General features: G+C 41.6%; 1 protein-coding gene across 1 annotated transcript in view; it reads left to right on the top strand.

Moving 5' to 3' along the window:
* Nucleotides 1-2,400: 2,400 nt before the first annotated feature.
* The window catches only part of Kcnh5 (potassium voltage-gated channel subfamily H member 5), a 286,479-nt gene continuing 264,196 nt past the window's right edge, over nt 2,401-24,683 (top strand). The window contains exon 1 of the mRNA XM_021179089.3: nt 2,401-3,273. Within this exon, the coding sequence (XP_021034748.1) occupies nt 3,201-3,273 (73 nt within the window). The 5' untranslated portion in view covers nt 2,401-3,200. The remainder of the gene's footprint in view (nt 3,274-24,683) is intronic.

Here is a 24,683-nt window from a genome sequence, read left to right as displayed (position 1 = left end):
AGGGGTTCCTCTTTCCCGTAGCTGTGAGTGGTGGCAATAAAGATGACTGGATGTTGTCGGCTGTTGGCACACAAATCCAAGCTCAGGTTATTTACAAGGAGCCCTGGTTACGGGTAGGAGGCCCTGTTCTAGTTTCTACCCCAAGTGCTCTAAAGCACTGTTTCCTCTAGATTAGGACACTTCATCTTTCCAGGCATCAGTTTTTGCCTGAGTGAGAATCTAAACTGGAACATTAAGGGAAGTGTAACCAAATGCTTTGACATTTTGTAATGCCCAGCTAGCTGCTTTAGTTCCATGCAGTCATTAAGATAAGCCAACAGTGTAATGCCATCCAGAAATTAAGGATAAAGAAGAAAGGAAGCGTGCCATTTTAATTAAAGCTGTGGATGGGGATAATGGGGACATTCTACAGTGATTGTGTGACTGCGTCTTAATGGAGTCCGAAGAGTTTCCTCTTTGGGAAGTGTGAGCTAATACACCCACAGAGAACTGATTAGGGTGGGGATATTTATATTAGATAGGAAACGCTGGGAAGCTGGGACTTCAAATCAATATCCAGAGGCGAGATGTGGGCAGCTGAGGATGTGCAAAAGAACATATAGGCTGAAAATATTCCCTGTCAGTGTTGATGGTAGAATTGCCCTATCATGCTACAAGTCAAGGATAGAAACCTTGCAATAGAGATGCTTGTATTTTCAAGTATTATGTCTGTATATTCAGCACTCCACCAACAGCTGAGTAATCTGGGATCTTTTAAGCACAGGTCATGTAAGACACAGCAGAAGGGGAAATGAAGTATGTGTTTAAAATTGGGGTTGTAGTGATGGGTCTGGTTGTGAAATCCTTGTTATTCCTGTGGCCCAACCCAAAGGATATACATCCTTGCATGCATTACTGACTACAGTCTGGGGCAAGCTCAGTGCATGGCTTCCGTCTGTGTTGTAGTCTCTTGTTACTTAGCTGAGGGTACCTGGATGAGTTGAGGCAATCTATCTGCTTTAGATGGAAGGCTGGAATGAACCAGCATCAGTCCACAGTGTTTTCATTTTCCCCCAGAAGGAATCTCCATGGAACTAACTTTTGGCATGTCCACCTTTCAAATTTGTGCAGCTGCCCTGGCTCTGGGTGGGGAGCTGAAATTTTGGAGGAAAGAAAAATTACCGAAGGGTAAAACCTGGATCCTAGCTTTACATTTAACTCTCTGCCAGAGATAGATAGATAGATAGATAGATAGATAGATAGATAGAGCAAGAGACAGACAGAGACAGACAGAGAGACGGAGAGCTAGGGAGAGCACTTTAAAGGCCAGTGAATGGCAATGAGGGAGGAGTATTTCACTGTCACAGGCCCCTAGGTAGCAAGGAGATGCTGCTGCTCTTACTCTCAGGATGCCCTCTGTTTGACAGGCGATCATTTCCACAAAGATTACCTCGCCCTGGGTTGCTCTTGACCCCAGCAACCAAGATGTATCATTCAACTAACCTTTACCCTCCCCCCCCCCCTTCAGAGCCTTTTCTGTTCCCAGAGGGTTCTTGACTCCACAGGCCCAGGTGGAGTCTGCTAAAGGGAAGCTTAGGGTTGCCCTACGCTTGTGGCTTGGGTATCATATTTAGGCAGAGGGCTTATTACTAACAGATTGATAAACTCCATCCTCAGAGTTCTTAGTGCCCCTACTTAGGGATAAGCTCCCCAAATTTGCATGTCAAGACTTCTTAGGGGATGGTGATGCTGTAACCTGGAGCAAAAACAGTGCCTTTCATAAAAGAAGGAGCTGCTAAGCTCCTTGGGCCCCCCCTTTCTTTTCATGTCTTCCGGTCCCTTTATCACTTGTGGAAATTTCCCTTTCGTGTGGCTGCCCCCTGCTTTTGGACCGCTTTTTAACAGTCCCACTCCAGTCCAGGTCCTGAATGTAGAGGAGGGCGGCCGGCCTCTCCCCAGCCTTGCGCAGCTTTATTCTCTCAGCTTGTACCACTTTTCCACGCAAGCGCTGCCGGTTGCTCTCGCTCTTGACTGAATTGTTGACTCTCTCTTCGGACTGCTGGCATCAAGCATCAAGTGAACTCTTATTTTTCTTTTTTCAAGTTTGGGTAGGGGGATCTGGCTTCCTGTTCTCCTGTACTTAGCAGCCCTGGGGAAGCTCTCCAGAGGTTGTGTCAGAGCCAACCTCCCTCCCCACCCCTCGCGCGCCAAATCCAGCCTGGGGCGCAGGGCCATTCTGGGTGCCAGCTCTGCTCTCATATTCCATCTGGCTTCTGCTCCAAATAGTGGGGTTTCTCAGGGTGTAGAAAACGCCCGTGTGGAGGCTTCAGGCGCCAGAGCCCGGAGGGGGGCGGTAGCAGCGTCAGGTGGCTGCTCCCCGTCCCTGAGCGCCACCCAGTCACTTCCTACTCGGCGCACAGCCTGGGCTAGAGCAGGAGCCCTCTTACATCTCGGCCCCAGGACCGAGTTCTCCGGAGCTGCTGGGGTTTCGGACGGCGGCAGCAGGAGAAGCTGAGATGTGACCCGCTCTCCCCAGAGATTGCCATTTCCCTCTCTGGTGCCTGCCTCGCGAACAACAGCCCGCACCAGCCAGCGAGCACTTGTCTGGATCTTCGTGGAGAAAGGAGCAGCCACTAGGCGCTCGCAAAGCCTGGATAGAACTTTGGCTGCCCTGGGCAGCTGTGAAACAGCTGAGTGAGAAGGGTGGGCTAGGAGACCGAGGGAGCAGAGAGCTAAGGAATGGGGTCTTAGCCTGGGCTAGGGGTGGGGAGAGGGAAGTCGAGTTGCTCCTCGCTCTCTCCCAGAGCCCGGGCGCGGGGCAGAGGGAGAAATGCTGAGCCCGCGTCCGGGCTCCTGCCTCCCAGGCAGCATCTTCAGCATCAGCCTCAGCATCAGCACCGGCGGGACAGCGACAGCGGGGGCGGCGCAGGCGCACTGTGCCCGGCGGAGCCTGCAGTTCCCCAGCCCCGTGTGCGGCACCGCCACAGTCTGGGCAGCGGCGGCCGGGGGAGCGCTACTACCATGAACTGCTTGGTCCTCCTTCCCAGAGCTGCTCATCCGGGTCGGGCTGGAGACACACTCAGGGGACCCCGTCGCCGCCGCCGCGCCCCCTTTTCTTTCAGCACCATCTCCACTACCTTTTCCTCCTCTTCTTCCACCTTTTCTTCCTGCTTCCCCCCCTCCCCCGCCGCGGATCCTGGCCGCTGCTTTCCAGACCCAGGATGCCGGGGGGCAAGAGAGGGCTGGTGGCTCCGCAGAACACATTTTTGGAGAACATCGTCAGGCGCTCCAGTGGTAAGGAGAGTTGCAGTTCAGAACATTCCCCACCTTCATCCCGCCCACGGCGCCCCCGTCCTGCCCATCCCATCCCTCTCCTAAGGGGGGAGGGGGTGTAGGCAGTGGTACCTGGTGGCTTAGGGTGGGTGGGGGCCGGGAAGGAGGTGGTGGAGGGACTTAAGTTACATCTGTTTCCTAAGAGAGATGTACCCCCTCCCACCTGTCCAGACCTTAGAGTAGGAGCTAGGAAAGGGGGTGGGTAGAGTGGAGGTCCATCAAAATAGCTTTGAATTTCACTTTGATGATGAATCGCTCCTTGTCCCATCGCTCCCCAAACAAGCTGCAAGCGCTGACCAAATTCTTAGAGCCAGTTTTTGGAGGAAGCTTTCCTTTTAAGTTGGAAATGACTGGGAAAGTGGCCACTTCATCAAATTTAAGTTACTAGGATGGCTTTTGGACCCACTGTGCACAACTGAAAGTACCCTGCCTTAGGGCGAGTAGTTGGAATTGAATCCTAAACAGCCAATGCTTGGAAAATGGGAAGGCAGTTACTCGGATTAAATTTGGTTTAAAGTTTCACGTTTTATTTGTTTTCTTCATTGCGTGTTAGTTTATAGGTTACATCTTGCCTATTGCACTTGTCGAGGAGAAGGGTAGAAATAAAGCCATAGTTTCTGCACTTTCAATGCACTTGGAAAAAAGATTTGAACAATACCACTCTACCTTGCTCCTGCACATGAAGGCGCCCTGCCTCTGAAGTGCCTTTAAAATACCATCCATTTATGCGTGATCGGATTATACAAATTTGATCTACTGGGTTTATGCATCTTTTAATTGTTTGTTTTAAAAACTCTTTTACATAATTTTTCAACTCCACAAGCAAACTGTATGGAGTATCATTTAAGGGTTTCTCTTCGGAACCTCTTTCTGGAGAACCATGAGAATATAATTCTGCACATGGATTTGAGTCAGAAAACAGTTGGAAGGTTCTGTGAGGGTTCTGTGATCCTTTGTTCTGTCTAAGTGGGAACTAAGTGTATTTGGGAGCCTTGCACAGGAGGTTCAGTGTGGGCCATGTGGCTAAGATCTTTGGCTGTGGGTTAGAGGGACACACACAAATGATAGCAAATAACTGGATAGAGTGGTAGCTTAGACAACACCACTTCTTGGATTAGCATCTCTCTGAAAACTAGGCTTGCAGAGGCATCCTTGGAATTGGAATAACCGGTGTTTTCTTTAGATGTTCACCTTGGAGTTTGGGTTGGAGCCTTGTGAATCTTTCTTCCATGTTAGTCAGTGTGTGATTCTGTGTAAGTATAGAGCTGCAGTGACACATTTGGATTAAAAAAATAGCTTATAGTACTGCACAGTCATTTTAATCCCTGTAATATTTTTAGCTACGCTAGTGTGAGGTTCATATGCACTTTCAGGTTTTATAACAATATAAATTAAAATAGAAGTTCATAATGGCATGAAACTTCTATATTAACCCATTGTCTTCTTTTATGAATATCTTATAGAAATCTAGAATACAGGGAACATTACTGTTAAGACTATCAATTGCTGCGTGGAATTTAAAGGTTACTAGAATCAGCTATTTACAGACGTACGGTGCTTTTCTTCCAAATTTCTCATCTTCTTGATTTATTCTACTTCATGCCTTTTGGTTTTTGAGAGAAGTTTCTGAGGAAGACCTTAGAATACCAGACCCATAGACTCCCTGCCACCCTCTGAGGTGAAGAGAGACACAATGAGAAGTCTCGGATTGAAGTTTATCATTGTAGCAGTATCAGCCACAACTTTCTCAGGTTGGACCAGAGATGAGATGGTCATAGAATACGTTTCTGTCAAATGTGACATGAAATGATGGTTTACGTCGTGTGGCTCAGATCTGTCTCCTCCCTTCATCTCCACTTTATATCTACCGCACAACATAAGGATATTTTTATCTTATTTACACTCTGGGATTAGAATGCTTTCATTAATTTAGTGCTTCTTTCCCTGGTTAACGGCAAGTATGAGTGAGATTTACCTGCTTTGACACTTAGGGATCCCACCTTTCATTGTTTATGCCCAACTTTGAATAGTTGTCGGATGTAAAACCTTGGGATTTTGTTGGGCATGTGTTAGAGACTTGAGAGTTATGCACGTCTATATGTAGTAAGGACTGGAAGGCCTCAGCAAGTACCTGAATTGAGAACTGCAGTATGCGATTGGTCTATCCATTTATGGGGGAAGGGCCTTCCAGTTGTCATTTCTACCCAATTTGGCAGAGAAATTGAAAAACTTATCCTAAGAGATTGTTTAATTATGAGCAACAGATAAAATTCCCTCTAGGATTCTCAGAGATGGATCAGGTTTGTCACACTGGAGATTTAATCATTCGCCAACTTAAGAATATTGGGAATGCACTGCTGGCAGAGCTCTAGCTGAGGGAGTCAAGGAGGCAGCCTTCCCAGGTGATGTAAGAACTCTGGAAACAGAGGCTGCATTTTATAGTGATGAGCTTCCTCACTCAGACAAGACCGTTTTCTTTTGAAAAGATCAAATCTTGCATAGAGTCAGATAAACACCAGACATCCACCCAGACATAGAGATGGACATGGGGGAGGAAAAAAAGTGCATAATTCACACAAACTGACAGAGAGATGGTGAGAAAACCAAAACCACACACACACAGAGACAGAGACACACAGTCACACATAGGTACTGAGACACAAGTACACACAAAGGCACAGGTACACACATGAGAGAGATGGAGAGAGAGGAAGGAGAGAGAGGGAGGGAGGGAGAGATAGAGATAGAGATAGAGAGAGGGAGAGAGAGAGAGAGAGAGAGAGAGAGAGAGAGAGAGAGAGAGAGAGAGAGAGAGAGAGAGAGAGAGAGAATATTAAACATTTGTTTTTGTCCATGAGAGCCCCGGCAGCTAGGATTCTACCAGACAACTTTTTTGGAAATGCAGACCAAATGAGCAAGGGGAATGTCATATTGGCACAGAGGTTTTAAAGCTCAGAATTTTATAATCAAACTTCGAAGCCCTCATCTGTAGTGTATTGAGGGACAGTGCCACCATGATGGCCTCTCTGCTGCTGTTTTACTCTGCTTTCTCCTCCTAAAGACCAGAATTCAAGTTGTTAGTGGTGACTATGTCTCTAAAAGAACGCAGTGTGAGCCATCGTGTAGGGTGGATGCATAAATTTTTTTTTTTTGCCAACTCTCAAAATAGGAGAAGCAAGGAATTCTCCCCTTAAGTTTTAAGATTAAAGACTTGATAAAACAAATAAAAGGAATATGATAATCCTTAACTTGAAAACACAGAGAGCTTACTATTTTTGCAAGAATTTGTAAAGGTCAAATTATAAAGACAACAGGAATGTTTAGGTAAGCATTAAAATAGATTTTAGATTTTGATTGACATATTTATAGACTGTGGTGTAGCATTTCAATACTTGGGTTCAATGTAGGATACTCAGATTAGAGAAAATGGCACATCTACCTCCTTGAGCAATTATCATTGCTTTGTGTTAGAAACAGTCCTATTAATTGGTCTGAACTATCGGATTGTTAACTATAGTGACGTTTAACTGTAGATTTGACTATTTGGATCAAAATAAGCTATGAAGGGAGGGCTTGATAACTGTGGTCAAGTTCATGACACATGAACAGCGCCATTATTGACTCCTTTCCTGAGTAGCTATGGACCAAATCTATGTTTGGCATTGTCAGGAGCTCCTCCATCTTTATATGGTCAGTGTTCATGCAAGCTATTTTTTTAGTAAACACTAGGTTGTAAAGAGTTGTAAAATCACAGGTAGAGTTAAATACCTGAGAGACTTTTAGATGGAATACTAGTTTCAAAAGACAAAACATGTTAAAACGCTCAATGTTCCCATTCTCATGGGCAGCATATCTTACCCGTGTGTTCTTCCTGAATTCCTAATGAGTATCTAGCTATGGCTAGTTTGAGTGATGGTAAATTACATTGCTGTTTTTGAAAAATTGTAAATTCAAATAATATTTTTGATGTGAGGTTATCCACTAATATTAAAGTACTATTAAAAATTAAGGATTTCTCTCTTTTATGAAAATCCAGAAGTGTTGTTTTTCTCTTAGGAGGAGCAGGACTAAGGGAAGAAGAAAACAGAGAGGAGAGTGCTTTAGGAGCAGCTCATCTTTCAAGAGGTCCTCAGTAGCTTCAATCTTCCATTTTTTTTCTAGAGACAGCAGGCTGCACAGGCACTTTCTTTACTCTGTCACCTCTTCCTTGTAAAATGATTCCAAAATTGTTTTCATGCTGTACCTGACATTTAGAGACAAGGTGGTATTAACAGAACCCCCCAGGAGAAGAAAGAGTGGTTTGGTATCAAAACAAAACAGGAAAAACAGCTTAATCATGACCCAACCTGAAGGGAACAGTGGTAGGCAAATGGTTTTGGCTGGCGATGTTAAAAAGTTATTGATATATATATATATATATATATTTTTTTTTTCTTGAATGGCTTTCTGTTACAGTTAAGACACTGTTCAGGAAATATTGATAAAACCACATATTGGTTTTGAAGCATTGGTTTACCCAAGTCTTATAATGCACCACTTAAATGTTTAAAATATCGAAGAGGTTGAAATTATACCGACCACTTCCTAAATTATATTGACGAATAACCAAGAGCATCATCTCACTTCTGAGCCTGCACCACATTACATAATGAGCATGTGTACTGCTGGCTAAGGGCTGCTCCCCCCCCATGCTCCTGCTCCCCTGCATGCTCCTGCTCCCCCTGCATGCTCCTGCTCCCCCTGCATGCTCCTGCTCCCCCTGCATGCTCTTGCCTTCACTAGTGCCTATGTTTTGCTGGATTTCAGAAGTAGAATATATAAGAAATCCATTTACTTAACCCTCTTTCAGACATTCTTCTAAAAAATAATCCATTATATTTTTAGTAGAAGGCAGTAGTAGTTGGTAATGACTGAGTGGATTTCCACTCTGATGCTTTAATATTTAGCCAACAGTCATCTTGAACTTTCATTGTAATGCTCTCTTGAAGGAGCTGTGGCTCACACTCCCCAGAGTGAGCCTAGGCGAGGTTGTGTGGCCACCAAGCTTCTGTGGTTACCATTTACCACAAGAGGTCACTGTAGGTTCCGCCACAATTAGTGATTAGCCAGCATCTTTCCTTTTCTCTCTCTTCTTCTAGACCCCTACAATTATGACAGGGGTGGAGGAGAACCTACGTAGTGTTTGTGGATAAAAGGAAATACATAAAACATAGGGCAAACAAGAAAGTTCAGTGAAACAAGGTACTTATTTCTTTTAATTATTACAAGTTTATTTAAATTGGTGACAATTGTTTTAAGGCTAAACAAATATGATAGCAATAAAATAGTAAATATTAACATGTTACATTGGCTAATCACACATCATGAATAATTATAATGTGACACTCATAACATGTTGTTTAGACTAATAGGGAATTTATTCTTTGAAATGAAAATTTAATTATAGCACACATTTTTGGTATAATGGCAATATATGTGAAATACAAAGTTTCCAGCAAAGTTCCATATGTATAATGGTTTAATCCCAGGGAGATGGCTGCATATTTACTATTTCAGAAGAATTTTTCCTAAACAGATGTTTTTGTATAACTTACACTAGACTTGAGGTAGAGTCAGTTCATAACTGCACTTTCATTGAAAGAGAGAGCACAGATTTATAGTTATTTCCATAGCCTATGTGTAATTCTAGCCTTTTGATGTTTCCCAAAATTTGAAAATAAAGTTCAAAGCTAAAACAAATTATCTTCAAAGTTCCCCAGGTTGTTAAATTCCGAGAGGCATGATTAGAAATGTATTACTCTGAGAGGTTCAGTTTTCTGGTCATAAGGATGCGTTACCAGTGGTGTAAGAGGCCAGACCTAGAATATTTCATCAAGTTAAGGCTGCTATGATTATTATCACAATTAGTATGTTAGACATTGCGTTAGCATTTGGCTACATGTGGATACTCAGACCTAACATTTGCAGTGATACACTTGTCTGAAGTGTAGGCAATACCTCTGTAATATAGTCAGTTTTCATATGGAAAGAAACTAAAAAAAATGGGCAAAATATAGAAATGAAGAAATGGTTTAAAAGCAATTTGAAATTTTACTAAAAATGATTTTTGTCCTTTTTAGGGGCTCTGATTCAATCAGAGAAATGTCACTATTAAATATAATGAAAGTCCTATGAATTTTGAGAAGTAAGCTATTTGAGATCTGAGCTTCGAAGTAGACTCCTAGAAGTTTCTAGTTAGAATGCTGGATATACAGGGTCATTAAGTGTTGGGACATGATGGCAACTCCTCAAGGACATAGGTCACCCCTGTGCCCCATTTCTGTCACCTCCCCTACCCCCATGCAGTACACAGAAAAGGCTGGTTGAGTAAGTGCAATTTGATTTTGACTCCTAAAGTAACCAAGCTCATAATTGATTCTTCCAAACAGTTTTGACCATGTCCGTGAAGGGAATTGACTAAGTGATTATGTAGCTGAAGATGTTTATTTACTCACTGTGTGTATCTGAAGACGGAAATCATATAGCGTAGGACGAATCAGCAGTACCCATGAGAGCACGCTTGTATCCTAGTCCAAATTGTTGTGCAAACGAAACATTCTCTATCATTTTCATTTTAATCTCCAGGGGCTAAAATGCTGGACTTATTGATATTTTAAGAAGTGCTTATCAATATTCATATTCTAATTAAATTATTTTCAACAACTTTGTAGCTAGAACTTATTGATCTTTGGAAACAAGTTTTGTCTTTGGAAATCAGTCCTTGCCTGCTTAACAGAGTTTTCCTGACGGTCAAAGAAGCTTACAGTCCAGCAAGCCAGTTGCTGATAGCCAGATGTAACTAAATATTGATCAACTGACTTGCATTGTAGGGAAAAGGTACCCTTTTTCCTAGTCCTTTCTGTCTATGCAATTCCTTTAATTTGGGGGATAAATTAAAGAACAAAGAACTCAATTTTGTGTACCTTATGACATTGTAAGGATAGTGGGGCTCTGCACTGGAGACTAGACAGTCTGAGGACAAATGTCTAAAGACAGTGACTACTTCTCTTCTCAACCTTCATGCAATTTATGGTGAATTACTTAATGATACAACAGAATCTTATTGAATATCTACTATGTGCTAGAAAGTGATGCAGAACAATGCCATGGTGGTATCTTTCTTTATGTGCATGTTGTTATGACATCATTGCCTTATCTACACCTTGTATCCTCACAGGTGACAAACAACAGGACCTGGTTTGCATAGTTAGGATGATGGTTAAATATGTGCCAAGTGCAAGGACAGCATTGAGCCCTTGGAAATGTGTGTATTGGTGCTGTCAGTTATTAGTTGTTTAAATCTTCGGACACCCCAGCTATGGCTGATTTCTTCAATTTTGCTTTGCCATCTCTTTCTAAATTTCTTTGCATCAGAGAATTTCCAGCTCCTGAGCATTCCTCTCATCAAAGTGCTTTCCTCTGGATTGTTAAGGTTCTGTGAGACTTCAGACAGCACCTCCTCATCCCATCCTCCTCACATGCAGATTCTGTTCCTTTCACAACTTTACATTTTTCTCTCTCTCCCCTTTATTAGACCCTGTCTCCATTCCCTCATCTTTTCTTCTCCTTCCTGGTCCTCAGTGGATTATGTTCCTCTCTCCACTGCTCCTTTGCTCATCCCCATCCCACTTTCCAGAAAAGGCTTGTCTGAAGTCAGGGTTTGGCTTCTGTCTTCTTTGTCTTGTGTGGGCTGTGGCATCTGGAGTTTCTCTTCTTGTTCTTCTCACATGTCATCTAAACTGTGGCCAGACTTGGCCACATGTTTATGTTTCATGTCAAATCCATCAATTTTCTGTGGCATTTCATCACGGTAGTCTAAGACTGCTTACACACTTTTGTCCTTCTGTCTAGAAATCTTAGGTTTGTATTTGACTTCCCACTCATTGCAATGCTAGTTTTAACCCCCCAAGAACATGATAAAGCTGAAGGATAAGGATTTTTGCCACCCATTTCTTTTGTTGCTTCTAAAGATGCTGTGTACACAGTGCTTGAACTTAGGGGCCTCATAAGCAGACTCAGACCATAGCTAACTTCCTATGTACTCAACGTATATGAATAAAATACTCAAAGGAGAATGCCTCCTTAGCTGAGCTCAGAAACAAGGCTTCCAGGAGTGAGGACCAAATTAGGGAGACTCTCTCATCCATACCCAAAACAACCTGGGTCAGCTGGGAGAACTGTCTTCAGGGTAGCTGGTAATTTTATGACACTCTGCTGGGTAGGTATTTCCAAGGCTTCGAACCTTCTCCCCTGACTGCCATCTCTCCATCATTCCCTGGCCTCACTTTGTACTGCTACATCAAAGCTTTTCAGAGTTTTATCTTGGGCCTGGAAAGGCTACGGAGGAGATGGGGGTGGGGGTGGGGGTGGGGGAAAAACAGGTCCCAGATATTACATTGTGCTTCAAAGACAGGGCTTAATACAGACTTGCTTTTCATATATATATATATGATAAGGTAAGATTTGGGAGATTTTTCTACCATTTTGTAACCCAAATGAGGGCAAATTATTAAATAGCTGGAAGCCTCTAAAGTCATTAACTGAGCTTTAAACCACTGGACTTAATTGATCAAGAGTTTCCTAATGTGTAGACAAAACCCAACAGACAAAAGAATAAAGAAGACACTGGAACACCACCTTGCAACCTCCAGACAACAAGGTATTACTTAGAGTAAAGGAAGTGTCAGCTTGGATTGCCCCAGTACCTGGACACTCTGTAAAGACAGAGCACACACCAGGAACTACCATCTCTCTGTAACCTGCCCTGTGAAATGTCCCAGGGAGGAAAGTGAGTTTAACTTGTAGATAACAGTCTTTACCTTAGACATCCAGCTCGCTGATTCTCAACCTTCCTAATGTCACGATCCTTTAGTACAGTTCCTCATGTTGTGGTGACCTCTTAACAAGAAAATTATTTTTGTTACTACTTCATAACTGTAATTTTGCTACTGTTATAATCCATATATAAATAACTGGTATGCAGGGGCTGGGGAGATGGCTCAGCAGTGGCCACTCTTCCAGAGGACCCAAGTTCAATTCCCAGCATCCACATGGCAGCTTACAACTGTCTGTAAGTCTAGTTCCAGAGGATCTGGCACCCTCACACAGACATACATGCATGTGAAACACCAACACACATTTAAAAATATATCTGATATGCAGATGGTCTTAGGTAACCCCTGTGAATGGGTCATTCAGCCTCCAAATGGGTCACAACCCGCAGGTTGAGAACTAGCTCCTGTTGGATAGAACATAGAATGAAAAATACAGGAAACTGAAACAAACAAACAAACAAACAATCAAAATAAAACAACAACTTTTCATCTGAATAGAAGGAACTTAAGTTGAGAAAATACCTCCATCAGATTGGCCTATTAAGCACATCTGTTGGGACATTTTCTTGATTAATGATTGATAAAGGAGACTCAGCTCACTGGGAACATTGACACCCCTGGGCAGCAGATCCTGTGAAGTAAAAGAAAAGGTAGCTGTACGTGAGTCTGGAGAACAAGCAGGTGAGCAGTGCTTCTCTGTGATCTTTGCTTCAGTTCCTGTCTCTAGGTTCCTGCCTTGAGTTCCTGCTCTGATTTCTTTTCAGGATGGACTGAAAGCTGTAAGCTGAAGTGAACCCTTTCCTCCCTGAGTTGCTTTTGATCCTGATGTTTATCACGGCATAGAACCAAACTAAGATTCCTTCTTTCTTCCTTCCTTTTCTCCCTCCTTCCCTCCCCACTCCCTCCCTTTTTGTTTTCCTCCCCCCTTCCTTTTTAATCATGTGCGCAAGTGTGATGGCTTTTAGTTGAAGTTCTTCATTAGTTTTATGGATGTTGATGTTTGATTGTCATAAAAGGTTAACTTTGAAGAAAATATATAACCCCTTCAAAAGAGACTTTTTTTTTTAAAAAAAAATGTATATTTTGTAAGTATCAAAATGAAACCTGAGTATTAAATAAGTAACACATTTCCCTCCTGGCAAACATATCTGGTCTGGTTTAGCTCCTATTCCCCAAGATTATATAACTGGTGGATGTTTAAAGCTTTAGGTATATTAAGACATTTCATTGGGCTAGGACTCAGTAACAAGTTGTCAGTAACTACCTCAAGGTGAATGTTTCATGTTTTGTGAGTCAATGGATCATGTAGGCAATCTTGGCAGCTGTGCTTTGCACTAATGAATCTGACCAGCGTAGTTCTTCAAAATAGATCTCATGAGCAAAACAATCCTATTAAAAGAGAAAATTGAGAGGGGGGCCATGGCCCAGTGAATAAAGTGTTTGTTGTATAGGCATAAGGACCTGAGGTTGGTCTCCAGCACCCAGAGAAAAGTGAGTATGCCTGTGTACCTGTAATCTCAGTACAGGAAGCCCAGCAGATCCGGGTGAGGTTGATGGCTAGCCAGTCTAGAGAAACAGCAAGCAGCTTCAATGAGAGACTCCATCTCAACAACAGAAGATGGAGAGAGAGAGAGAGAGAGAGAGAGAGAGAGAGAGAGAGAGAGAGAGAGAGAGAGAGAGAGAGAGAGAGAGAAAGAGAGGCACGTGACATTGATCTCTGGTTTCAGCATGCATGCATGTGGTACACACCTTCACACACAGACATATAACACACACAAGTACCAATTTAACTGCTGAACTTTTTTTTGTGGAAAAAATATTCTCTGTAACAGTTCTATTCTTTCCAGCAGTGAAATTTAAGGACTAGATGTTGAAATAGCTCCTGCGTTCTGATCCACATTGGCTAGGTAGAGAATGATGAAGTTAACGCCATCAAAGAAACACAGAAACTTGAAAATGCACTTTTGATCTTGAAGGAGATGAAACGTGGAGGCATATTTTTATCTTTGATGACAGCTGAACACGTTTGAATAAATTAACAGATTTTTTTTGCATATTTCAAACTCCCACAGTGATGGTCTGCTTAATGTTGCCAGTATTATTAGATAATAATTACATACAAAGTACCTGTGTCTATATACTGGCTGTATTGTTATAGAATTGTAGGAAAAGGTGTATTTTGTAAGGACATAAAAGAGACCAGCCTTTTGTATAAATAAAAAATGCATGCATCAGAAATCAACACTGTCGATGAGGACATGGGGACATTACACATAAATTATGTATGCCTTTTATAAGCCATATGTATCAAGATTTTGTTTAACCCAAATAAAATGTGCTATGTATGCTTCAGGGACTTTTCTGTTACTGCCACATGAAACTTAAAAATGTCTATAAATATCACTCACCTAGAAGACAAGCTCAGAAAAGTAATATTGGCTCCCTGACTCAGGTTCACAAGTTTTCAGATGCTATTCAAAGAGTGGGAAGTGTGCTTAAGTTTGCCTATTATAATTATTAATTATTGTTGATAATATAGAGTTTTCAAGAAATAGGCCTAGCTGAGTCCTCATGTACTTCCTAGATAAAATCTGAATCTTACCTTGTAATGGTAATCACTTTGTGACTGTCTTAATAGGAGTAGATAGGCTTATTTGATTCTCCCAGCAAAGATTGCTGGGCTATATTGTGATGAACGCGCTAATGTGTCTCCTGATCTCACGGATCTCAGGGACTGGAAGTGCAGAGGCTGGAGGGGGTGGGTAGGGGAGCTGTGCAGCAAACACACAAAGAACATCTAATTAGAATCGGTGACTGGTGGTTTGAAGGAAAAGGAAAGAATGCTGAGGTCCCAAGTAACAGGGACTAGTTTTGATTGGAAGGCAATTTTGGGAGACTTGACTAAGGAAGTGCTATTAAAGTGATATAAGGTAACCGGGAAGAAGCTTAACTGTAGGCAAAGAGAAAACATGCAAACACCCGCAAGGAGAGAAAACGGGAATGCATGAGTACATGTGTGAAGCTATAGTTGGATGACAGTGAGCACGAGCAGTTGGAAGCTATATAAAGAGCCCTGGACATATCTGGGTGCTTGTTTGAAGGTTGTGAATGGGCAGGTACATGATCTCTGCAAGGGCCCAAGCCAGAAAGGATGGTGGTTTGGCCTGGGAGAGTAGCAGTGGGGACACAGTGGATGGGATTTTTACAATATATGTCATTGGTAGAACAATTCAGGCCAAGTGATGTTGTCCCTAGGCAGCAGGTATGGAGGATGACAGACAGATAAGCATTCTGCTCCATATCTGTGTATAAAGGAGAGTAGGGGAATTTTCTTTGAGATGGGGAAACTGGAAGTTTCACCCTTCACCTTTCCACCTACAGCCTTCTGTCCTCTCTGTCCCACCTCCCTACCCATGTTTATTCCCACTCTCACCCCTGGTCCTTGCTCTGAACTGGGATTCAAAGCGTGCAGCCCTGCACCTGCCTTTTTAATGTGGGATCTAACTCAGGTGGTGATTCTTGTACTGCAAGTCCTTTACTGAGTAAGCTGCCTCCCTAGCCCCCAAGTCTCATTTTAGGATAACTTCACAGTTTCCTAGGAGGCATGACCCTCCAGCTAGGACTGAATGAATTTATGTAGATATATACCTTGTTGGCCTTCCTCACTGGCTGCGGTAGACCTTGGAAAATTGCACAATTGTGAAAGTATTTTCTTTTCATAAAGTCATTTCTCACCTCTGCCCCATGCCTTCTTTCCCTCTCAATATTTTATTTGACAATTCTTGCTAATACTCTGAAATACTTCTCTCAAAGATAATTTGCATAAAAATGTTGAGAGGGAGAAAGAATAGTAGTTTAACCACCCAAAGGCATTCTATCATCATTATTTTCTACTGTATCTCTTTAAAAATACGGTGTATATTTAATATATTCAACATTTAAAAATTGTGTGTGTACATGTGTGTATGTGTGTTGTGTGCTCATGTGTGTATATGTACATATGTGTAGTGTGTGCATGTAAAATGACAATATCAGCATTATTCATCATCTACCACCTGCTTTTGACACAGAATTTCACATTTGCTCTTTAGTACAGCAGGCTAGCTGGCCCCTGAGCCTCTGCAAATTCTCCTGTCTTCCACTAAATCACTAAAACACCACTGGGATTACAGATGTCTGCTACAGCATCTGACCTTATGTGATTTCGGGTCCTGAATTCAGATTCTCACATTTGTTTGTCATGCACTTTATCCATGAAGCCATTTCCCCAGCTAAAATATGATGCACATACAGAGATATACTTGAGCACCAGGGAAGTCAAGAAAACTAGCCTACTCATTGCTCCTCAACAGAACCTCTGTAGAAAGGAAAGAATTTGCCCACGCAGACTTTATGGCATTTCCCTGATAGCTTATGACCGCTCCAATTTCAGAGCTTTCTGTCAGCATGGATTTCTGGTCTCCTTTATAGATGGGATTAATGTGTAGGAGTGTGAACTCAAGTGTAGTTATTTTCCTATCTCCCGAAGAAGTCATTCTGTGAAGAAATACTTCTTTATGCTAAAATGAAGCCAAACAAAGTGAGAGCTCAATGCAATTGATAAACAGGAATAGAACAGAGTCACAGCCAGTGATGCCCGCTTCTGTCCTTTCCTGGTACCAGACTCCCTTTGCCTGTGTTCACCAGTCTAGTCCTGAAACTTTCCTGACATGCTTTTCCATCTGTAGAAAAGGAAGGAGAAGGTATGCAAGACAGACACAATAGTACTCTTATTATCCTAGGTTCTTTTCAAACCACAGGTCCTGATAGGGTGGGTCCCAAATGCTGTATTGCTTCTACCAGGTGATACTGGTGTGGTCTTGTGAGAGATAAGGGCTCAGATTAAAGCACCCCAGACTTTGTTGAGAGGGAGACTTATCTCCTGAGCTCTATCTATCTATCTATCTATCTATCTATCTATCTATCTATCTATCTATCTATCTATCTATCTATTGCTTTCTACCCTGAGGGAATCAGTTAAGTGCATCTACATTATAATCTAGCAATTCTACGTTTGACACTTGTATCAAGATTCTATTGCAGTTGCCAGCATTCAGGAGTTAGTATACAAGACGAGTGTAGCTCTACCCTGGCTGCACATTGGAACCACTTGAAAAGATTTAAAAACAAATACTCACGTTTGGAGGTTCCTTTGATGACTAACCAAACCAGAAACTCCAGGCACGAGATCCAGAATGAGCAACTCTTGTGCTCCTCACTTGAAGCTCCTTGACTCAACGTGGACTCAAGACTGAGAAACTGTGGTCATCATCTCTACAGACACTTACAGTTCTTTATACTTGCTTTTAACCGATAAAGTATGCACATGAATTCATGTGGCCAACATGATGTCTTGATGCATGTATGCATGGTAGGATGATCAAATCCGTCTAATGACTGTCAATCACATCAAATATGTGTCTTCTCTTTGGGATAAGAATATCAGAACTCTTCTCTCTTCCTACATTTAAAAGGAAAGGTGCTGTTAACTCATCTTGCAACAAAGCACTAGAGACTACAGTGCCTGTGCCCACTCCTGTGCTCTTTTACCCACCCTTCTCCTTTTTGAGCCTCTGAACACTTTTTCTCTTCTTTCTCTCCAAAGTTTTTCACATTTCTAGTGGCCCTCAGAAAGCATTCTGAATCAAATATTTGGATTTTAAGTTTCTAAGCTTGAGGGCAAGTTAATTGTTTTGTTCCACTTCTATCTTAGATGAAGCCAGGTTATACTTTCAAGCCCCAAACCTTTGAAGAAATCTATCTAATCACCTGGTGATGAACAGAGTTGTAGCTTCTCAAATCCCAGCCTCCTGGCTGGCGATTATGCCTGACTCTTAGGCACCACACAAGAACCATTATTTGTGTATCTGAGCCTTCTGGAAGTGACCTGTGTGCAAACATCTCAAAGAGTTGGATACCAAGGAAAGTTCAATATTCTGGAATCCATGGCTTTGCATGCTATGAAAGTGAGGGCACACTTGAGCTAGACTCCCTGTTAAGACTGGTTGCTGCTGCTGCTGCTGCTGCCAATGATGGCCACTTAGAATTCTGGGAATTTTCCTTAGCCATATCATGCTGAAGACAGTCTAGGATAATCCCATCTTCTAGATTCTAACTTGTCTCCTTTACTGTGAGCTAGACCTTTATAATCAAATTTCCTTCACCCACTCTGCTTTAAAGCTGAAAGAAATTAAACATTTCTGGGAAATAATTTTAATTAGAATTGCTCTTGTTCTTAATATTTATTAATAATACCACATTTCTCATTTGTTAAAACAAGAAATGTATGACTTCAGGAAGACAGTAATATGAACATTGTGCATACACACAGTGTTTTGCCTAATACATATGCGAATTTATAAAATGGGCTCAATATCTTCTAACTTAGCTGTGTTTATTTCTCACTTGCTATTTACTTGTAATTTACCTCTGCCTGAGATAAATGTGCAGGACTCAGTTTGTAGGTCCAACATGAAGAAGTGTTTTTGTTTTTGTTGTTGCTGTTGTTCTGTGTTTGAACTCGTGGGTGCTCACACACACCCTCCTAAGCACACTCCTTGCTGTCTCTGCACTCATAGCACAGTTGGAAAAAAATATCTTGCAAATAGTACGCTATAATATTGCATGAAGATTTTTTGCTCTAATAGTTTATGAAGATTTTGCTTATATAACTCATTATTAGTCTCCATAATTACCCAGGGGGTGCTTATAACTATTGCTAATTTGTATATGTGAAACTGATACTTTAATTGAAATCCCCAGGTTTTTTGTATTACTCTCTCAGTAATGTTGAGACTCAATCTGGACGTGGCAAACGGATGATCAGTAGGACTTTGATTGTTGCGAACGTTTACCAGATGATGACTTCTTACATGAGCAATACGGAAAATTTGTTCAATTACGTTTTTTAATAAAATGTTCAGAAATGAGAGCAAGAGTTCTTACAGTTGTCCTCCATAAGGCCAGAGTCGTATCCTTAAGACCCAGCCAGAGGGACAGGAAGTGGCATAGTCTAATGACTTTACTCTCATAGTCTAAATGGCTAGTCTCAAGTTTGAAGCACAAAGACAAACAGAAGACACATCTCCCAGACTGTTTTAAAAGTTTAAGACAGCCTTTAAAATTCTCTCTGAGTTATCTGTTCTGATTGGTTGGGTAAGCAAACACTAATGTGTACCTGGGAAACATCTAACTCTCCATATTCAGTGCTACTGATGTAATGCAGTAGATATTTTTTAAATGGATTTGAAACAATACAAAACATCCATTACCCAATTTTGGTTGGAACTTCCATTTTCTTATCCATGAACGAGTCTGCCTCCAAACCACTAAGAGGAATAGGCCCTCTCTGCAGGTTGCTTTGGCTAGTCTTGTAATTGACCTGCTTTTCCATCTAAAGAAAAGAAAAGAGAGAGAGAGAGAGAGAGAGAGAGAGAGAGAGAGAGAGAGAGAGAGAGAGAGAGAGAGAGAGAGAGAGAACTGGAAACCCCCAGAATGAGTTTGACTACGTACATACCTCAGCCGGGAGTTAGAACTTGTGGCTGGTGAATCAGGAAGATGGGAATAAGGATGCTTCCTGGGTTAGGTATCAGGGATGCAGCATCAGAGTGGGGCGTCCTGCTTTTGTTGATGGTTTTGTCACATAGAGATACTAGTGAGTGTATAAGCACATCAGCCCCTGGTGGGTAGCAATGGCTGCCCTGCTGAGCTGTAGTCTTCAAGATGGTCCCTGTGAAGAGCAGGGGAAAGTGGTTGAGCAGCAGCAGAAAGATATGGCAGAGCCAAAGTGGAAGAAGCAGAGCTATGATTCTAAACCTAAGAGGTGTTTTGAAACAGGACTCTTGAGGATGTAGGTTGGTCGGCAAAGCCATGGGAGGGTTGCTTAAGGCAGGCTTTCTACTGATTCAGTCAAGTTTAGCACACTTCAAAATTGAAACAGATGATGAAACAGTACACGTCATGGAGTAAGTGTTGTTAACAAAATGTTGGGGCTGTGTCTTTGGGTGTACACACACTTCATGTGCATTTCTTATCCTGTTTACAAAAAGCTGCTTTCTAAGCAGTTTCTGGGAGGAGAAAAAGCCCATCTGAGCAAGCAGGAAGGTTTCAACCTTACCTTTTCTTTTTTAAAGCACATGGAATCCTTGTTCCCAGGACATTGGGAACTTTTTCAATCAATAAATAATATATTATATAGCAAATTTAAAAGGTTTTTAAATTGGCAATTAAAGATATACATTCTGTACATATTTATGGTAAACAATATATTTTAGTATATGAGTGCATTGTAGAGAAGCAAAATCGAGCTACTTAACACATGTACTACATCACATATCTTTTTGTTATTGAGAATAAAATCTACCCCCTTGGGGACTTTCAAATATACAATGTGTTGCTGTAACTATAGTTGCCATGGAAACTGTAGTTCTCTCTAACTTACAATTGCTAACTAGTTTTGTGTCCTTTGACTACATCTGTCCAGTTACCCTACCCTTTTGGTCCCTGGTAACTTACCACCATTTTTTTCCCTCTCTGTTTGTGTGTTTCAGTTTTGTACTTTATATGAAAATGGAACCTATGTAATATGAAAATGCAAAGGCAAATGCAGTATTTGTCATTGACTTATTTTACCTAATGTGATATCCCCAAAGCTCACCCACATTGTTGCCAATGACAGGGCTTCCTATTTTTGAAGAATGCATGTTATTCCATTACAATATTATTCCATATATATTATTCCAAATATAATATGTTCTGTTCGACGACCTCTTGTATGTTGTGTGCAAGTAGAGGATATGCGTGAGTGGAGAGATGTGTGTGGTCTCCACTGACTGTGCTATCGAGGAAGCAGAGTTGAGGTTCTCCTGAAGTGTTTGATAGGCAAAGGGGTGCAGGAAAAGTAACAGTAAAGAGTTAGCATTGCCAGTGAGCATACTTTGGGATTGATAAAGGAACTGACCTAAACCTAACAGTGTGCACTTTAGGAAAAAGGGTCAATATGCTTATATTAGAAAGAGAGGTGCTTATAAGTCTGGGGTTGGATTTGAGATCTGATGATGTAAGCATCTGGGCTGCCTGAGTTGCATGAAGAGACATGGTATTTCAAGAAGATGAGTTGGTGTTGGTTTGAATATGAGACTGAGAATCAGGAAGAATCGCAGCCACACAGCCTGCCGTGGCTTTCAGTCACCATGCATGATTAGATAGATTTGAGAGGGCAACCTAACCTGGGCTAAGAGAGAAAAGAAAATCACTTCTGACTATTATAATTGATGCCATGTATAAATGAAGACACCGCGGACTAAAAGAGGAATTTATGCTTTCTGACTCATCTTTGCAGGAAGCAGCTAATCTTCCTCATCATGATAGCTGCGTTCTCTGAGGGATCCTGTTAACTAGTCTCTTAATGAAGACTTAACTCAAATGCCAGTGTTTTTAAAAAATGTGCACCAAAGGGAGAGGAGTATCTATTTTTTTTAACTAGGTATTTTCTTCATTTACATTTCCAGTGCTATCCCAAAAGTCCCCCATACCCTCCCCCCCAACTCCCCTACACACCCACTCCCACTTCTTGGCCCTGGCATTCCCCTGTACTGAGGCATATAAAGTTTGCATGACCAATGGGCCTCTCTTTCCACTGATGGCCAACTAGGCCATCTTCTGATTCATATGCAGCTAGAGGCATGAGCTCTGGGGGGGTACTGGTTAGTTCATATTGTTGTTCCACCTATAGGGTTGCAGATCCCTTTAGCTACTTGGGTACTTTCTCTAGCTCCTCCATTGGGGGCCCTGTGATCCATCCAATAGCTGACTGTGAGCATCCACTACTGTGTTTGCTAGGCCCCGGCATAGTCTCACAAGAGACAGCTATATCAGGGTCCTTTCAGCAAAATCTTGCTAGTGTATGCAATGGTGTCAACGTTTGGAGGCTGATTATGGGATGGATCCCCGGATATGGCAGTCTCTAGATGGTCCATCCTTTTGTCTCAGCTCCAAACTTTGTCTCTGTAACTCCTTCCATGGAGGAGTATCTATTATCCTTTTGTGTTTTCTAACCGTATGTGCAGTTAAGTGTTCTTAATGTACAGTAGGAAGAGTTTGAACAAATGCACACATACAGACACCTCACAATACGGAGCAGTTACATCTCCCAGACAGTTGTTGTTGTTGTTATTATTAATTTTTATTGTTTATTTATTTACATCCCAAATGTTGCTCCCCCTCCTAGTCCCCCCTCGCAGAGTTCCTCCCTCCCCCTCTCCTTTGGCTCAGAGAGAACATCCTCCCTGTATCCCCACACCCTGGTGCATCAAGTCTTCCCAGGATTAGGTGCATCTTCTCCCACTGAAGCCAGATGTGGCAGCCCTTCAAAAGCTATTATTATTTTTTTTTCTCCTTCCTGTCGTCCCTCTACTCCTTTCAGAAATCATTATCATGGGTAGTTAGCATAGACATCACCTTAAGCTCCATCACAACAGCAATGTAAAGGAAACCGCTGTGTGACCCCCTGTCACCACTGCCATTGTCACCATAGCTTTGTCTGTATTTACATTTCATATGGATGATTTTTTTTTCTGCCACCACGATTTTTAAGTTAGCCTACACTGTGGCACATACCAGGTGCTTGTTGCATTATAGATTGAAGTGGTTGTATGAATTTGACACCATTTAAAATCCATTCTTTTTATTGGCATTGTTTCCAGGGTTTGGCTACATAAGTGAATCTGATATGAATGGTTTTCTTTCCTCTTTTAATGTTTTTTTTCCTTTTGTTTATGTGAGTTTTCATTTCACTTGAGTGAACAAGTAAGATGGACTTTTGGGGTTACAGATGTATATTTAACTTTACAAGAAACCATGCTCAGAACTGCTCATAACATTTTATATTTTTATAAAATTTTATATTTATATCTAGGTCCAGTGGTCCCATTTTCTTATCAGTGCTGCTAGTATTAGCCTTTGAAGCTACTCTGGCAGATGAGTGCGGGGCCGTCTCTGTGCTGTTAGTTTGTACTGTCTTCATGTCTTGTGAGTGGGACAAGACGCTATTGGCTGTGGCACACCTTGAGACAACCATTCAAATTATATCCCCAGCGTTTTGTAGGAATTCTCTATATATTCTGGGTTGACTTTAGGTATCCATATAGTGGATATTTTCTCCTGGACTGTTAGTTTTATTTTTTCTCTCAACAGTGTTCTTGGATGAGGGGTTGATTTGCATCTTGATGGGCCCAATTTATCAATACTTTCTTTTTTGTTGATTGCTCTAAGTTTTATATGGTAAACTTTTGTCTTTCTCAGGACTGCTAAATCCCCTCTTGTGTTTTTCTTCTTCGCTACTTTATTTATGACTTTCACTTTTGTTATGAGATCTGTGACCTTTGTCCCCTTAGTTTTATGTGACTTGGCTCCATCACCCCATCAACTGTCCGTACTGGGAGTCTTCTCGGGATGGATGGCTAAAAAAGCACCTGTAAAGGATTTGTCTTTCTTCAGTTTCTAATCATTTTTGGTCATGATTGCTCCCACAAGGCATTTCCCATCACATTCCCAGATGATGACCCTGGGAGTAATTTAGTGTCTATTCTCTAGATCATTTTTATTGTTGATTTACGTATGGTCATAATATGTAAACTTGATAAGAAGAATACAGAGTATGCTCTTTTAACTTTTATTCCACTCTGATACCTGACTCAGAGGTCCACCTTTCACACAGCAACTATCATTTAGTTGAATTGCATTGTTGTTTTTGAGAGAATGATTCTGAGTAAGGATTTCAAACTTGCTGCTTACAATTTAATTTCTATTTTTAGATTCTACCTGAAGAGGAGCCCAAAGGAGATTATTTTAAACTATATTTTAAAAGTACACTATTCGTTTTACTTTTAAAGTTCTTTTAAAGATGTTTATTTAAAATAATTTTTATTTATATGTTATTATTATTTGAATTCATTTTCACTTTATTATCATGAGACCATTAACATTCTTTTTTTTTAAATATTTTTATTACATATTTTCCTCAATTACATTTCCAATGCTATCCCAAAAGTCCCCCATAGCGCCCCCACTTCCCTACCCACCCATTCCCATTCTTTTGGCCCTGGCATTCCCCTATATTGGGACATATAAAGTTTGCAAGTCCAATGGGCCTCTCTTTCCATTGATGGCCGACTAGGCCATCTTTCCATACATATGCAGCTAGAGACAAGAGCTCCGGGGTTCTGGTTAGTACATCATGTTGTTCCAACAATAGGGTTGCAGATCCCTTTAGCTCCTTGGGTACTTTCTCTAGCTTCTCCATTGGGAGCCCTGTGATACATCCGATAGCTGTCTGTGAACATCCACTCCTGTGTTTGCTAGGCCCCGGCATTGTCTCACAAGAGACAGCTATATTTGGGTCCTTTCAGCAAAATCTTGCTATTGTATGCAATGGTGTCCGCGTTTAGAAGCTGATTATGG

Source organism: Mus caroli, unplaced genomic scaffold (assembly GCF_978045245.1).
Source record: "Mus caroli unplaced genomic scaffold, Mus_caroli_1 scaffold_14, whole genome shotgun sequence".
NCBI classification, from domain to species: Eukaryota; Metazoa; Chordata; class Mammalia; order Rodentia; family Muridae; genus Mus; species Mus caroli.
The sequence above is the reverse complement of the archived record's forward strand: the minus strand, read 5'-3'. Positions and strand labels throughout refer to the sequence as shown.